The following is a 15,433-nucleotide window of genomic DNA, read 5'->3' as shown; positions in this document are numbered from 1 at the left end:
AAGTTATTCTTTATTACCAATAAAAGGAAGTCCAAGAAAGTGAGTCATTTTTCTCCATGGATAAACTTCTTGTTTACTACAAAGTTCATTGAAGGTTCCTTTTTCCTTTTCAGTCGACTATACCTCCCAAGTGTTTTACGTGTAATTTTGACTTTGAACTTTTGATCCATTTAAAGAGAAAAAAATAACACGCTTTTCTTTTTATGCCAACTATACTCTAATGTAATAAATCAATGTTTTGATTTTTTTACTTTAAAATTTTATAAAATATATACAGAATAATTTGAATTTTTTTATTTAAGTTATTGAATTGTTAAAATTTAAAATTTATGTCATCAATCAAAGACTCTTTTATCATTTTTCTTTTTTATTATTAAATAACTTTCTTCTCTGATGTTTAACATTGACTGTCTGATCTTCAACATTATCCTTTTTCATAATAATCTATATAATTTTTATTGCATTGTGTCATTTTATGTATGAAATTTTTTTGTTGATGTCATATTTTTGTCTCATGTTCTTGTAGTTATGTTTTAGTTACTTTCCTGTCTCATGTTCATGTGATGCAATTGTATCATGTCCAAAATTACCAAGTTGACTTAAACCCCAAAGTTTGAAATAGAAAGATTTTACCATTCATATGTACTCATCAGTATCTACATTAAACACCAAAATCTTTACCAATCCTTATGCTATTTGCTTCGTTACCCTCACAGTACAGTAAGCAACCCAGTATTACCCATATAATATGGTATAGTTTCTGCATAAGGGAGAACCCTATGACTAGGCACCAAATTTTACAAAACAGATGACAAATTCAGCACCACAAACTTCTCATACCTTTCTAGGCTCAACAAATACAGATGTTGTCCTTGCAGGCACAGTGAAACACCCCGTGGATGCTTCATAGGATGACTTTTTGACTGTTTCATCAGTTGACGATACTTGAATGGGATGCAGTTGAAGAGTTCTTCCTCGCAGTGTAGGGCTACTGAATGATTCCTCAGTTGGACATGCATTGAAGACAACCACAATGTATGAAAAGCTGCAAATAACAAAGAATTACAAAACTACGATACACAATATCATCAATATTACAATATATGATTATATATTTTTATAAACATCATTAATACCCACACGGGATCTAACTGAGATAGCCCTGGGATGCCTTCATTACCATCTTCGATACTCATCACAATGAAGCCAGGGACACTTGATGGACCGGTGTTGTGGAACCGTACTCGTTCCTGGGAACATAAGCCTTGCCATTTCAATAGAGAGCAGAAAACGATATGTTTCTTTTGTGTAACTTTCACCTAATGTTACCTTTCAATAGATCCATTCTTAAAAAGACTAAAGCTAACAGGGGGAAGAAGGCGTTGGTCTTCAGCTTCAGAATGATGGGTTCGCAAGGTAACAAAGGGAAGCTGAATATTAAGCAGAAATGGGAAACCAATATCTAACAATACAAGGTATACAAAACACAAATCTAGATATAATGCATATAAAACCATTGATGCAGCATCAAGTCCAAATGACCAAGTTGCATTTCTGGAAACGTCAGCTGGAATAGTTTAGTTTGATCTACAATAGTGTAGGAAAAATGCATTTATCTGGGTTCTACTTTCACAATGACATAGGAAGAAATTGATTGAACTTTCGGAAAATTTACTACCCCGGCATGCATTCCTTTATCAACGCCACAAAAAGGTGAAAATGGCAAGGATCTCACATGAGTTCAGTCTGGTTATCAACAAAGATGTAGTTAACCTTGGTTTGACCTAAAACCGTTAACTTTTTTGTGCAGTTAACAAACAAAACTGTATCCTTGATTCAATTCCACAACAATGTCATAGAATCTCAAACTAAACCTTGTAAAGGCAAAGTCATAAATGGCTTTCCTCACCTGGATAGTATTTGCTGTCCTTAAACGGAAAAGAGGTGAAGAATACCGTATACGTAAGACATCCGTAAAGTTCTCTACAGCTGCAAGAATGTGACTCCTTTGAGGCTTGAAGGAGGGATCTGCTAGTCTTGGCTGTATCCTGCAACAACAAAACCCAAGATCATTAGGGATATCATACAACAAAATTCAGAAGTAGAATACTTGTGCACTAACTAGCCAAAAAGATATTTTAGCATCAAAAAGTGACCCCTGTTAACCAAAAAAAAAAAAAAAACAGAAAAAAAGATGATGCTTACAATGGCCAGCTGTTTTCATTTTTCTGTTTTGGAGGAAGCCCAACGCCCCAGTTGTTAGAATTGTACGTGAAGTCTAGTCTGGAAATTATGGCAAGCAAAAAATGAGGTTGAGGGGGCAACAACTTTTTGAGAATATCATCATTGATATAATTGACTATCATTTTTTTCAGAAAGAGAGTCAAATTTTGAAATAACAAGTAGAAAGAAAACTTGTAAAATGGAAAATCAGACCTATTGAACCAATCACCAGAGTTGTATGAATCACGATCAAGTGATTTTGAGCGAAGCATTTCATCCCCAGCATGAAAAAATGGTATTCCCTACAATTGTACAAAACAAAATAAAACAAAAAGCAACAGTACAACATCAAATCGTCAGCAAATGGAGCAGTGATCATCATAGATTATACTAAACCGTTTGCTTGATCCTTAAAAGTTACAGACTTCATTGCTACAAAATGAACCAAACTCATCTAAAACAGTAGAGGATAAAGACCAAAGGGTTTAAAACAACTAAGGTTCACAGAGAGAGAGAGTAAACATATGTACTTCAGTTTTGTATCATCTATTTTTATATAATTTTAGGAGCTTATTTTATTTATTTATTTATTGTGCAAAACGAGATAAACCAGACATTTATTTAAATACTGGTATCTTGACCTGATTGTGTTTTAGACTATGGGATCAAAACTAGATTTGTATCTGATAAATATAAACGCAATCATGTGTAGGGAATCAATAGCTTCACTTCACCAGATTGGAACATAAGTTTTCAAAAGCCTACAAATAGCAAAATGGGTTAAGATTGCACCAGTTTAATATTCAACCTAATTCTGGATAAGTTATTCAAAGGCTAGGCAATTTTGTGCCCAATGCAAATTCTAGTCTTGTGTCAGTATCAGGCCATCTGGGACAAAGATATTAAATCATTTTGAACATAGCTTCTTGTTGGGGGGTACATTTCCTGTTACCATTTATCTTAAGTTCCTATTATATATTATGACCATAGGTCAATGCAGATATGTAAATATTGAGTACTAGCGAGGGGAAAACCTGTGTCAGTGCAATTATACTTGTTGCAAAATGATTCATCCTGCACCTATCTTCCACCGATATTCCCACTGGAGTCTGCAAGGGGCAAAGTTAATAGTCATAGTTGAGTAAAATTGGACTTTATTCCCTTTTTCTGATAAGTACAATAGAACATTATACACAGTATGATCATGAGCATACCTTCAAGCTGATAATGTCGAAGAGGGTTTCATTGTCATGAGCAGAAACATAATTGACCTGGGAAATTATTACAGTTATATATACTTTATGGTTTGAGAAAACTTTATACTCTTATGTAAAAACGTTTACTTTTTTTTATACATTATTAGAAAATGCACATAATTGATATTTAAAATTTGAAACAGTGATTCCTTCTAAGCAAAATCATTTAAATTTTGAATGACAGAGAAAAGACAAGCAGCAAGGCAATATCCAAATAATAAATCCCAGTTTTACTGAAGAAACCATCTCTAAGTTGACCATTACATGAATCTGGTCAACAGAAAACTTTTGATCTCTATCCAGGTCCAAAGTCTCCATTACTGGATCAGAGTATCCCCACTCCTTAACCATAGAAATCTTGTAATAGTTATAGTCACACTGTAGGAAATTTCAACTAGCAAATTTAAGATCTCCTTTAATGTATAATCCAATTGATGGTCCTTACATATTTTCTTTCTGCAGTCAACTATCCTACCAATGGATCTAAGGCATCTATATATTATCCCTAGAACAGAATACGACAGTTAAAATTTGTCTGAATTGGATCTCTAGAAGAGAAACCAAACATATACAAGCTGAGAAGAATCTACCAACCCACTGCAAGACCAAAAACAATTGATAATAACAAGGTATAGCAGTTCCGTCAATATCTTGCAGCATCTATTCTGATGACCAAGGTCTAAATCATACTGCCTAATGTCTGATCTCTAAAAACTTCACAGCATGTTCCTGAAAAACAAAGCATTCAGAGAACCTTCATCCAAAACCCCTTTGGATTTCCATTTCATAGGATCACGTTGCAAGTTGGGATGTGCTAACCACTGTAGTTTCCCTTCTCTGTCCCTTAGGGACATTACTTTATGTCAGAGAGAATAAAGGCAAGGTAGGCTTTAAGTTACGAATGACTGACAGCACATAGCTCATGAAAATTTAACTCCAGAAAGTAATGTGCACACTTTCAAAACAAAGCCAGGTACATTGAATCTGAGCAAGGTGTTTTCAGAAAGTAAGATAAGTACCGTTTCTGTGGGGCATAAAGCATAACCGACAGGTGTCCCACCATAACAGAGAACTTCCGATCCTTTCCTCTAAGAAAACATCAAGTTACGAATCAGAAGGAGAATAGCATCCCATAAATTTAACATTAAAAGATAAGTGGTAAAAAAGATAGAGATTTTTGAAAATTACAATAGATAGAATTGAATTAAATGATAAAACATACAAAAAATCTGACTTGTATCTATGGCACACTTGTGAAGGTAGATTGAATAGAAGTTTATGCTTATACAATACTTAGACTCATTTGTGAATGTCATATATGGCTATGTTTCTACCATGAATATACTCAGTTTTTTCAAAAAATTTCAATGTATTAGGAGGGTTATTTTCGAACATGGGTACTTCAAGAAAAACAAAGAGTCAAAATAACATAGCTTATACATGGCCATGGATATAAATATCATGCATTTAATGCCTGTAATCTGAAAAGATATATTAACAAGTTTCTACTTTATGCATCACTTAAGCTGACTCTCAACAAATGCGGGGAGAACATTTCACATAATGACAGATTAGTTGGAAAAAGCATAGCAAAATAAATCCTGCCATAAGTGAAAGAAAACAAAACATGAGCCATATTCTTTATATGAGGAATTATATGGGAGCATCACCAAAATAAAATTTCTCAATGCAACATTCCAACAAGATTAACCTATACCTCTTTTCCTTCAAAATCAGTAAGCACAAAATCCCTCAAATTTGCAGCCAGACCAACCTAATCACATTAAACTAATTTAATTAGTTGTAAGGCAAGCATAATCCAGTTTGTCACATCTGGATCTTAAAGCAAGGGGATTATAAATTGTAGCATGATTAAAAAATAATAATAATGCAACACCTCTATAACTGCATTATACACAAACACGCGAGTGAATGTTAAAAATGTCAATTCCCCAAGCTACACACAAGAATAGGCTGCAAAATGATTAAAAACAATTATGCAACCATGTTAATTCAATTCTAAGGGAATCTACCAACCTTATTTACAGATGGAATCAACTCAACCTATGCTACTCGGACAAGGGTGGGCTTGTGACATGGGTATATTCAATAATAGTTTTTCCAAGTATATGTAGTTCTTTTGCACAGTCATATCCTCATATCCACGTCCGGAGATGCATCGGACGCAAGTGTTGGACATGATACTTCAAGAAAAATAAGTGTTGGACATAGGTCCTTAGCTATAAAAGTTAATTAAAGAGTAGTAATAAAAAATACTTCAAAATGCACTAAAAATCCGCACCCATTCTGCTTACCAGTTGAATCTTCATAAAGAGTCCAGAAATTTATAAACGATTGGTTTTGTTTACCACAAAATTTAAGACTCCAAAATAACATCGCCACAGCAATTTATAAAGAGTATGCAGTAAATAACCTATCTGATTTAAACCACAGATTAAACACTATCAAATGTGCTGAACAAGACAATTAACCTGGATGTGGTCCTTTGCTGAAGCAAGCATTGCTTTTTCAACATCCTTTGTACCATGATCATGACCATTAGGCTGCATAAGAAGAATAAAAACAAGGTACTGTATAATTTTCCAAACACACACACACACACGCGCACATATGAAGAAACAGTTTTTCCAACTAGAGTATAGCAAAGCCTAATTAACTGAAGCAAAACCTAATTCTTCTAAATTCACTTCCCATACAAAGAAAAATGCAAGTGAGAAGCTGACAATAACAGTTTCCATCAATATGAATTGTTGCAGAATATGTAAATACAAATAACTTCTTTTAGATGCATATCATGGAAGAATCCAGGAATGCAACTGCTGCACCTTTTTACATCTCACATCAGTTATTTTGGATTTATAGAGGCCTTTTATTAAGATTTGTGCTTAATGGTTTTGGGACCTGATGTCTTAATTTTGTAGTGCAACTGGCTACAAAATAAATTATCAATTTAGTTAATTTTCTAATAAGAAGGTGGTCCAATAAGATAACATGAAAATAAAGAAATCTAAGTCCTTTTTACAGGTTTTAAGTTTTTCATTACCTCCAACAACAGGCCTGTTACAAATCCCTGCTGGAGTGGAGGACCAAATGGAGACCCACCAAGCATTGCATCCCGAATTCGATCATTAAAACTGAATAAAGTCAACAATGCATAAAACCACAAAACAAACCTAAATAAAACAAATTCAGGTCCATATAGAAAAGAAGATTATATTTCTAGATTTGAGAGAAATGACAGAAAAACTTAAGTTATGAGCATTTGTGGCAAAATGGCAGCAAAAGAACACAACGGAACTTCAGGATGAAGCATAAAGGACCTAAATTTTGTCTAAATTTGCACTTAGCACTCTTTCCAAAATCATAGTACATCATAGAACTGCTATTTACATGAAATAACATAAATGTATTACAGACATTCCATATGTTATAGCGGACTCTGATTTTTTTTTCTATTGCAAGCGTCAGCTATGTAGGTAACAGATGTGACAACAATAACACATATTTGCACCAAATTAGAAGTTCAATGGTTTGGTATAACAAGACATAATGGCTTCATTTAAGAACTAAAGAAAGTTCAATGGTATGTCATACTTTATTCACTGCTTCTTTTAACTCGTGCTAGCATGATAATTACAAAGCCAATTAAAAGCCCGGGATTCTGCTGTATTACCAAATATATCTCTTATTTCTTAAGAGTATCTACTGAAAGCAATTCAAACTACAATAGATGTGGTTTACAACAATTGGATATGCAATCGAGTTAACCATGACTTGAAACCTTTACATACTAAATATTTAGTTAGAAAATACTACATTTATTTCAGTATGGATATTCACCTTGCAAATTTGGACAATCACAAACTATATCTTCTTTCTGAACATCTAAAATTTGCTTAATTTACCATATTCAAAATTAATTTTTCATTACCAAATTGAATGTCAATATTATTACAAAAACATATCTAAATTTTAATAATAAATTCCTCAAAGACAAATTTGCTTTAAAACTCTGTGCTGAGTCAAAGAAGTTGTTTTAGTTTAATCAGAAATAAGTACATGGTTAAAAAAAGAGAAATAGAGAACAGTAAGAGATTTGTATTATAGCGTATAGAATATATTGATCCCTTAAGAGAATTCGAAGTACCTTCCTATTCCAGTCCCACAAATATTAAATTGTGATGCATTTATCCCACGCCCATTTTTTGCAACTTCGCCAAAGTCCCATCCTTCACCGTATCTGTAAATAAGAAGATTTCCAACTAAAATACCCCAAGCATAGCTGCTGTGAAAAAAACTCAAAATCTTTGGAACTCCAAGATACATAGAGAAACTACATAGAAAACCCTTAAGATTTTGAGTACAAAACACTTTATTTATGTATGTGAAGAAAGAAAACACAATTTCTAGATGTTGCAAGTCAAACCTTTAATCTTTAAAATTGATTAAGTTGCCTCTTTTACCCATCTTTTCACAGGGGTGGTAAGAGAACTACTGAGAATTCCTTAAGCCAACATCATATTCATTTCATAACAATGCATTTTTTATCTTTCATTTTGCTCTTTCTTTCTTCCATGGTTCTTTTGCTTTTCTCCTTGCAAAACACCTCCATCCACCCTTTCTCTCCCATCCCTAATGTCTCTTTCTAGAATATTTCTTCACCCCTCAAAAGGTGGCAGCAAGTGCGAGATCAAGGAGTGCAGGGGAAGATTATAGAAAGAAATAAAACGGATGTTACAGAAGGTGAAAAGAATAAGCAATAATGAAGGGAAAACAAGATAAAAATCAGAAGAAAAGAGAAGAGAAGCAACTCAAAAAGATGTGCTGTGAGTTCACCATTAAAGCTGGGTGGAAAGTTTGAACCGTGCCAATCCCTTTAAAAGAAATGATCTTATTGCAACATTTTAAGTATCTAGTTAAAACTTAAAATGCCTTTCCTATAAAGTAACACAAGAAACCAAGAAAGGAGTCAGTGAGGAAGAAAATCATTTCATGAAACTTACATATAAATTCTTGAACCATCAACCCCATCCCTTTCCTTAGTTAGGCTACAAAGTGCATCTTTTGCTTTCACCTATGCATAGGTCATATGAGTCTTGCTGAGTTGCATATCGGAATATAGACCAAATAAAGTGATATAAAGAAACCAAAACCGCAAGAAATTATAAGAAATGACCATATAAATTGATTGTCAGTTCAAAAGATCCCAATAACAAGAAATCTCAGCCCAACCATTATTGCTCACTCGTAGAGTTATCCACACATCAATGATCATTGTTTGGAACCAGTCTATGTTGACAAAAAGAAACTGATAGACTACAAATCAGAAGTTACATCATTAACTAACTTGGAAAGCCTCATCAATAATTTTTAATATACTAAACGCATTCACTTCAACAGCTAACTGAGCTACATATACAACTCAGCTCCATCAATAGGCCATTTATGTATTAAAATTATATGATGCTCATCACTTTCATGATCATAACCGATATGCAATTAAAATTTTAATGGAAAGCCTTTTTTATTTCTCTCAATTTTTTAATAGGAAATCCAAAAATAGAATCAAAGTAAGCTACATACCATCGTGCGTTTCATGATGTGACCCATGAGATCAAAACGAAACCCATCAACCTGACAGGTCCATCAACAGAAAAAGATCAATTATATATGAAATTCGAAAATAATTCATATAAATAAAATTGAAGTCTAATTTAACCTTAAAAACATTTTATAAGGCATTAGTAAAACTATAGAAAAGTATGGCAGAAAGTTTCATAAATATAGGAGAACTAAAGTAATCTGATTACCCAAGAAAGGTAAGAAATAAAATATAATAACCTTATAATTTATTGCCCAGCTCAAAAGATCATCAACAATAAGGCGCTCGACCATATAATGCTCACTAGCAGTATTGTTAACACATGTACTGTTCTCAATAAAACCATCAGTGTTTCTTCTCAGATAGTAACCTGGAACAATCTATAAGAAACTTTCTGTCACAACAAAAGGGTAATAAATATTACTACCCAATGAGTATAAGCATCTTTGACATCAGAAAAGGACCTTATCAAGGACAGAATCCTTATCAAAAGGGCCATTTGCATGCAAGTGATTATAGACGACATCCAACACAACACGAAGGCCAATATGGGTGAGTGCCTGCAGCCAGAAAGTGAAATCATTTGAGTGACTAAAGATGAATTTCTTTAGAATCTTATATAGATCAATAAAGTAAAAACATTGATGGCTCCATTGTAGCTACTTTACGCACTCAATGGCCAAAATATGGCAAAAGGAGGAAAAGAAAACATCTGGACCTGAATCATCTTTCTAAATTCAACTATACGGCATGGACCATTTGGATCACTTGAATAGCTTCCCTTAGGGACACCCCAGAGAACAGGATTGTACCTGCATAAGGCAATAAAGGAAGCATTAGTGCATACAAAAGGCAATAAATAAGACAATTCTTATCCAAATTTTATTCACATGCTCACCCCCAGTTATACGCATCATCATCCTGGATGGCAGTGATTTTCTCTTGCTGCTCAGCTGAATCTGGGGGTAGCTTCTCCAGAATCTTAGAATCTGCAATAGAGTTGGTGTTGAACAAATTAGCTGCCAACACAACCTAGGAAAGCCAAAACCAAGCACATATACAAATAAATAAATAAATATGTACGTCCAACTTTCAAACAAAAAGATTAGCAACCAACTTTACAAAAGGAATCTTTAGAAAAGTAATGTTACATTACTTTTTTTTTTTTTTGGTCAAAGCATTACTTTGGACATGGATAGATGCCAAGGAAATATATCTGTATGTCCAAAATATCATAATGTTAAACCCTTATATTTTTGTTTACTTTTCTAAAGACACAATTAAGCAAGTTAATATCAAAAAGGGGAAAGGCTGAATCAACAAAGATGGACGGAGAATCGACCAGAGTTCTTTTTCCTTTTTAAAGAAAAAAAGGATGCTCAATGAGTTCAAGTGTTAAAATCTAACCATTAAACTTAACTAGATCAAGCTCACAAGGAACTTGATTACTTGTTGATACACAAAAGCCTCCTTTTCGTCACACAGGGGAATGCTTTTGTCTCCTTTCAAATAGAACAAGGGGGTAAAGGGAAAGGAATGGCAATTGTTGCTTAAGATACAACATCCCAAGACATTAACCTAGGAAACTCTCTTACCCACATACTTCCAATTCTCCTTCTCATCATCAACAGCAGCAAATTGGAAGGTTGGCAGCAAATGAACATGAGTAATACCAGCTTTCGATAATTTTTTCAGATGGAGCACGCCTGCTGAGTCCTTCAAATTGGATGAACTAAATGTTAAGTAACAAATAATCATGCATAAATATCTTAAACCCAAAGAAAAACAAAATGTAGTATGTAATCATAGCAATTTCCTTTCTTTATACATGAACTTCTATGCACAGCAGTCCTTACAACTTGCATTGCTTTTATCTATCTTAGGCTCCGATCAGTAAATACGGAAGTGGATCACACAAATGCATTGTGGAATTTTAACCAAAACTTAGAAAATATCATCTTGTGTAACAAAACAGTAGTTTGCATATAAATCATGAAATTTTATGAATGCTATTCCTTGTACAAATATTATTGTCTGTAACCCTTAGCCTTAAACTTTATTAAAATTTACATTTCCTTTCTATTTTTCAACATTAAAAATTAAAAATTAAAAAAAGAAATTAAAAGTAAAGATGGTTTTGATATTTCAATAAATAAAAAAGCATTAAAAAATAATTCTGAACGAGGTGCAGAAGTCACACAAGAATCGATATCGAGGGAGGGAGTAGAATGGTAGTACTTCTAATTCCGTATGGTACAGATATATATATGTATGAGAACTTGTGTTCTAATGGAATTTGCTCTGCTTTTTCAAAACAGTCAATGATGCAACTAAAGAAAACTACACCAATTCCGGACTCTAGCAATTTTGTGCTGTAGCAGTAACTATAAACATTTTAGATTTCTAGAATACGCTAGCATATGAGACTTGTGATTCTTCAGAAAACAAGGTTCACAGGAACACAACTACCTTCAAGGTGAAAGCCATATAACCACCACGAAAGTCAGCATTGACAGTATCATCATTGGCACTGCAATAGCAACAACAAAGATTCTCATTATGAACACAACTTGGTGAACTTTGTATAAAGGCCAAAAAGAAGACAAAACCTAATTTAGCACATAAGCTAAATTTAAAACTTTTGAGCATTTTAGGCAATACAAACCTTTTGCCTTACTACAATGGCCCTTAAAAGAGAGTAGGGATGAGCAGACTAGGGTTCAAATTCTCCCTCCCTCTTCCACCCCAATTCAAGTTCCCAGTCAAATCCTTTTAAATTGAACAAAAAAAATTATAGTAAAAGGATAACATGAGCCAAAGCTCCAACGGAGCCGTAGACAGGGCAGGCTTCACATTTTAAGTTCAGGGGCCAGTGTTTGAAGAGACTCTCCCTCATTGAATAACTCTACAAACTATTTGAACACCACCCAAGAAAGGAACTTATGAATACTACATACTAGCCAATCAAAACTATAATTATGTTAAAGAAACAAGGCAAATGCAAGCCAGATTAAGTTGTACAAACAGTAAAGTAATTCCATACCTACCTGAAATCCCGTATGTGTAATTCATATATGCTTATGTCAGAGAAAGAAAGTATATCCGACTTCATGTCTGCCAATTCATTCCATCCTTCAGGTTTTAAATCATCAGCATGAAGATTAACAAATAAAGTTCGCTTTCCATCTGCTGAAAGCCTGCTTCAACAACAAGACAGCATAAGCACCACACAAAATGAATGCAATGTTTGTTTTGATCTCACAATATAACCATGACCAGGTAGGAGTACCATATAACTTTAAAGATGAATCACCAAAACTGTTCCAGAAAAATTGTTGGCTAATTGAAAGAACCAGCATACCCTCTTGCATATGGATCATTTGCATAACATTTTTCAATATGCAACGTGCTTGGATGGTAGACAGATACTTCATACATGTAGTAACAGCCTTCCCAACTTTTTGGTCCTTTAGTACTCCAAACACCATTAGTTTCCTCCAGCGGGATAATTTCCAGGGGACTCCCACCCACTGGATCCTTATAGATGTGAGCATAAACTGCCTAATTAATTCAAAATAAGCAAAAATAACAATTGCATGTCATTAGTTGTGTGAATAAAAAATAATTATAATGATCATAAACAAGATTTTTTTCAATTTTTTTCATGGTACGGTACTTGGGCAGTGGGAGCCCAGAGGCATAGAGACACTGCTTCTGCAGAATAAAAAGCACCAAGAGGACCATCATATGAGAACAATTCATCCAGAACACCAGGTAACTGCAAACCGGTAGCATTTCTGCATTTTCCTTGTGCTGTAAAAAAGGAGAAAAGAGATATAAATTATAGGCACCAAATTACAAACACTAACTGGCCAAAAGTTATTAGAAGCGCTATTTTCTTTCAGAATGACAACCTGATGAGAACTGTGACCAGACAATAGGTAAAGATACTTAATAAAAAAATTAACACTCATGCAACAATAGAATTCAGCAATACCTTGTTCTGACACGTCACAAGGCCAATAGGAACTTAAAAGAAGACTGATATTAGAAGGTTGAGCAGATCAGTCAATGCACCAAAAAGCATACAAAATTACAATTATATACATGAATAAACAAATTCAAAACTGAACTAGCATGAATAGATTGTTAGCAATGGGAGTTGTTTCATTAGAAAACGGAAAAGACAAAACCGAGGATGCTTCAAAACATATTATCCTAATATAAGATCATTTATTTCATTATCAGTGGCAAAATAGTTTGCACATAAATAGAAGAGAAAATAGAAGAAACAAGCCACAGCCAAAAGGCTTACAGTTGAATTCAGCAACAGCTAATTGGCATTTGACGAGATTTTTGGCATCCAGCACAGGAGGCAACTTAAAAGCTTTATAATCTCGAATATGAGGAAACTTCTCAATTACCTAACAAGATCAAGGATGATATTTTTTTTCAAAATTACTTACAAACTTAAGAAATATGCACTAGTAATGCTACATTATGGTGAATAAGAAAGAACAATTTGGAGGTGAACCACACAAGCCGACCATCAACAACTAGCAATAGCAGTGATAGAACTTGATGTCTTTAATATTACAGAAAATGAAAAGAAATGCGTACATATGGATGTAGCCCACTCCGGTCTTCCTCAAGCTTAATTTCCAAATCATGGCCTATAATGACAAAGATAATATTAAAAGATAGAAATAGGGGTCTTTGATTTACATCAAAGACATGAGATGCTAATCAGAAAACCTAGATCATCATAAATGAAAGGTAACTGTTAGCACAATCCAGACCTTGAATTCCATTATCTGTAACAGACAAAGCAGCAACTTTACTTGCATACAAGTAGCAAGAACCTTCTACAACATCCACATTCCACGCGATTATAGTTTTTGTAACCCAATAGGCCCTCGAGTACAACAACCTGTCCTGCAATTGATCACCATTTCACGCAAATAATTACGTCAATAAATAGCATGCATTCATTTTAATCAAGATGCTAAATGAATACATATATCAAATTCCATTATAGAAGTCTCAAGTTTTCTTGCAATCACATATGTATTCATAATGCTTTTTGAAACATTCATTATTAACAAATCCAATCCTTATTTTCATCATCTCCGAATTAAAAAGAACCAAGTATTTTTTTTTTTTGGTTGAATTTAATCCTTGAAGAAACGAGAGAACCAAAAGAAACCCATTTCTTAAAATGTAATAAAAATACCTAAACTACCATCAGAAACTGTATATAACATCTGCCAAAGGAAAAGAGTATCCAAAGAACAGAAATTCGAACTTAAAAATGAAAATGCCAGTCGAAAAAACGTAGAAAACCCAAAGACGGAAAAAAAGAAGAAGGTGAAGAAGAACCTGAGACAAAGAGGAGAGTTGAAGGGGCATGGGAGATGAAGAGCAACGGGGGGTAGTTTGAAAAAGGAAGGGGAAGAAGAGAATAAAGGAAAGAGAAGAGGATTTGACTTGAGATGGAGACGACGTCGTAAAGGAGGAATTAGAGGACAAAGACGAGGCTTGAAGGATAGTGATGGCGATGATTGGAGAACTGGAAATGGAACACAAAGTACATCAACCATTTGGGTTTTTCTTATTAGGCTAATAGTGTCTGTTGAATGATGAATGATCAATTATCAATGCTCAGAGAAATGAGAGTGGGAGCTGATCTTTTTTAACAGTTAGAAGCAATGTCTAAGATCAAATCTGCTTATTATGAATTTCCAACAACTAAATTTGGATAAATATCTGGATATTGAATTATAAGGTAAAAGTAAAATAAAAGCCCCTGTATTATAACTCAGATTTCATTACAATCCCTCAATTTTGAAAAATAGCAAACTAATCCCTCTACATTTTTATAATCTATTAAATTTGTATTGTTAAATGCTTACATCAAATTTGTATTGAAGAACCCCATACTCAGCTCTAGTATTGTCGCATGAAAATTTGAATGCATTGTCCCTTACTGCCATTTAAAAATTTCACTTATTTTATTGATTTTTAATCGTCATTAGTTAGCTGTCCTCTGTATTGTTTTGAGTTGAACTTAAATATAATATTAACATATTTTATGCTTATATAAATTTGGTTCAACTTAAAATATCAACTTAAAATTTTGCTCATGGCTAATCTAAGCCTATTTTAAGCTTACTCATGTTTTTTTTTACTGAAACCAAGCTCACCCATATTATTGTTTTAGTGTTTTTTAAATATTATATTATTTATAATTTTTCATTTATTTAAATTTTATATATAAATAACTTAATATTTTTTAATGTTTACATTGTAGTATTATATATTAGTATAGATT

At 33.5% G+C, this 15,433-nt stretch overlaps 1 protein-coding gene across 4 annotated transcripts; it reads right to left on the bottom strand.

The window, feature by feature from the left end:
* Window positions 1-612: 612 nt before the first annotated feature.
* On the bottom strand, window positions 613-14,848 carry LOC107904350 (pullulanase 1, chloroplastic). Of its 4 annotated transcripts, none has more exons than XM_041112317.1 (27): window positions 14,482-14,848; window positions 13,902-14,037; window positions 13,723-13,775; window positions 13,418-13,526; window positions 12,779-12,915; window positions 12,464-12,663; window positions 12,150-12,299; window positions 11,572-11,632; window positions 10,698-10,818; window positions 10,001-10,091; window positions 9,821-9,914; window positions 9,567-9,662; window positions 9,342-9,482; window positions 9,084-9,134; window positions 8,504-8,574; window positions 7,648-7,740; window positions 6,544-6,634; window positions 5,972-6,043; window positions 5,197-5,253; window positions 4,499-4,567; window positions 3,438-3,494; window positions 3,258-3,332; window positions 2,437-2,525; window positions 2,206-2,283; window positions 1,910-2,048; window positions 1,141-1,250; window positions 613-1,045 (listed from the first exon to the last, which is right to left on the bottom strand). In XM_041112317.1, the coding sequence occupies exons 1-27, from the start codon at window positions 14,509-14,511 to the stop codon at window positions 835-837; spliced, it is 2,682 nt and encodes an 893-aa protein (XP_040968251.1). In that variant the 5' UTR covers window positions 14,512-14,848; the 3' UTR covers window positions 613-834. The 4 variants fall into 4 exon arrangements, 3 of the variants coding, with proteins under 3 accessions (XP_040968251.1, XP_040968253.1, XP_016686185.2); XR_001686202.2 differs by having other exon boundaries at window positions 910-1,045; window positions 1,956-2,048; window positions 14,482-14,835; XM_041112319.1 differs by lacking the exon at window positions 613-1,045 and adding an exon at window positions 1,330-1,430 and having other exon boundaries at window positions 14,482-14,835.
* Window positions 14,849-15,433: the final 585 nt, after the last annotated feature.

The sequence above is a fragment of the Gossypium hirsutum genome, chromosome A05 (assembly GCF_007990345.1).
Source record: "Gossypium hirsutum isolate 1008001.06 chromosome A05, Gossypium_hirsutum_v2.1, whole genome shotgun sequence".
NCBI lineage: Eukaryota > Viridiplantae > Streptophyta > Magnoliopsida > Malvales > Malvaceae > Gossypium > Gossypium hirsutum.
Note: the sequence above shows the minus strand (reverse complement) of the source record. Positions and strands in the feature narration are given on the sequence as shown.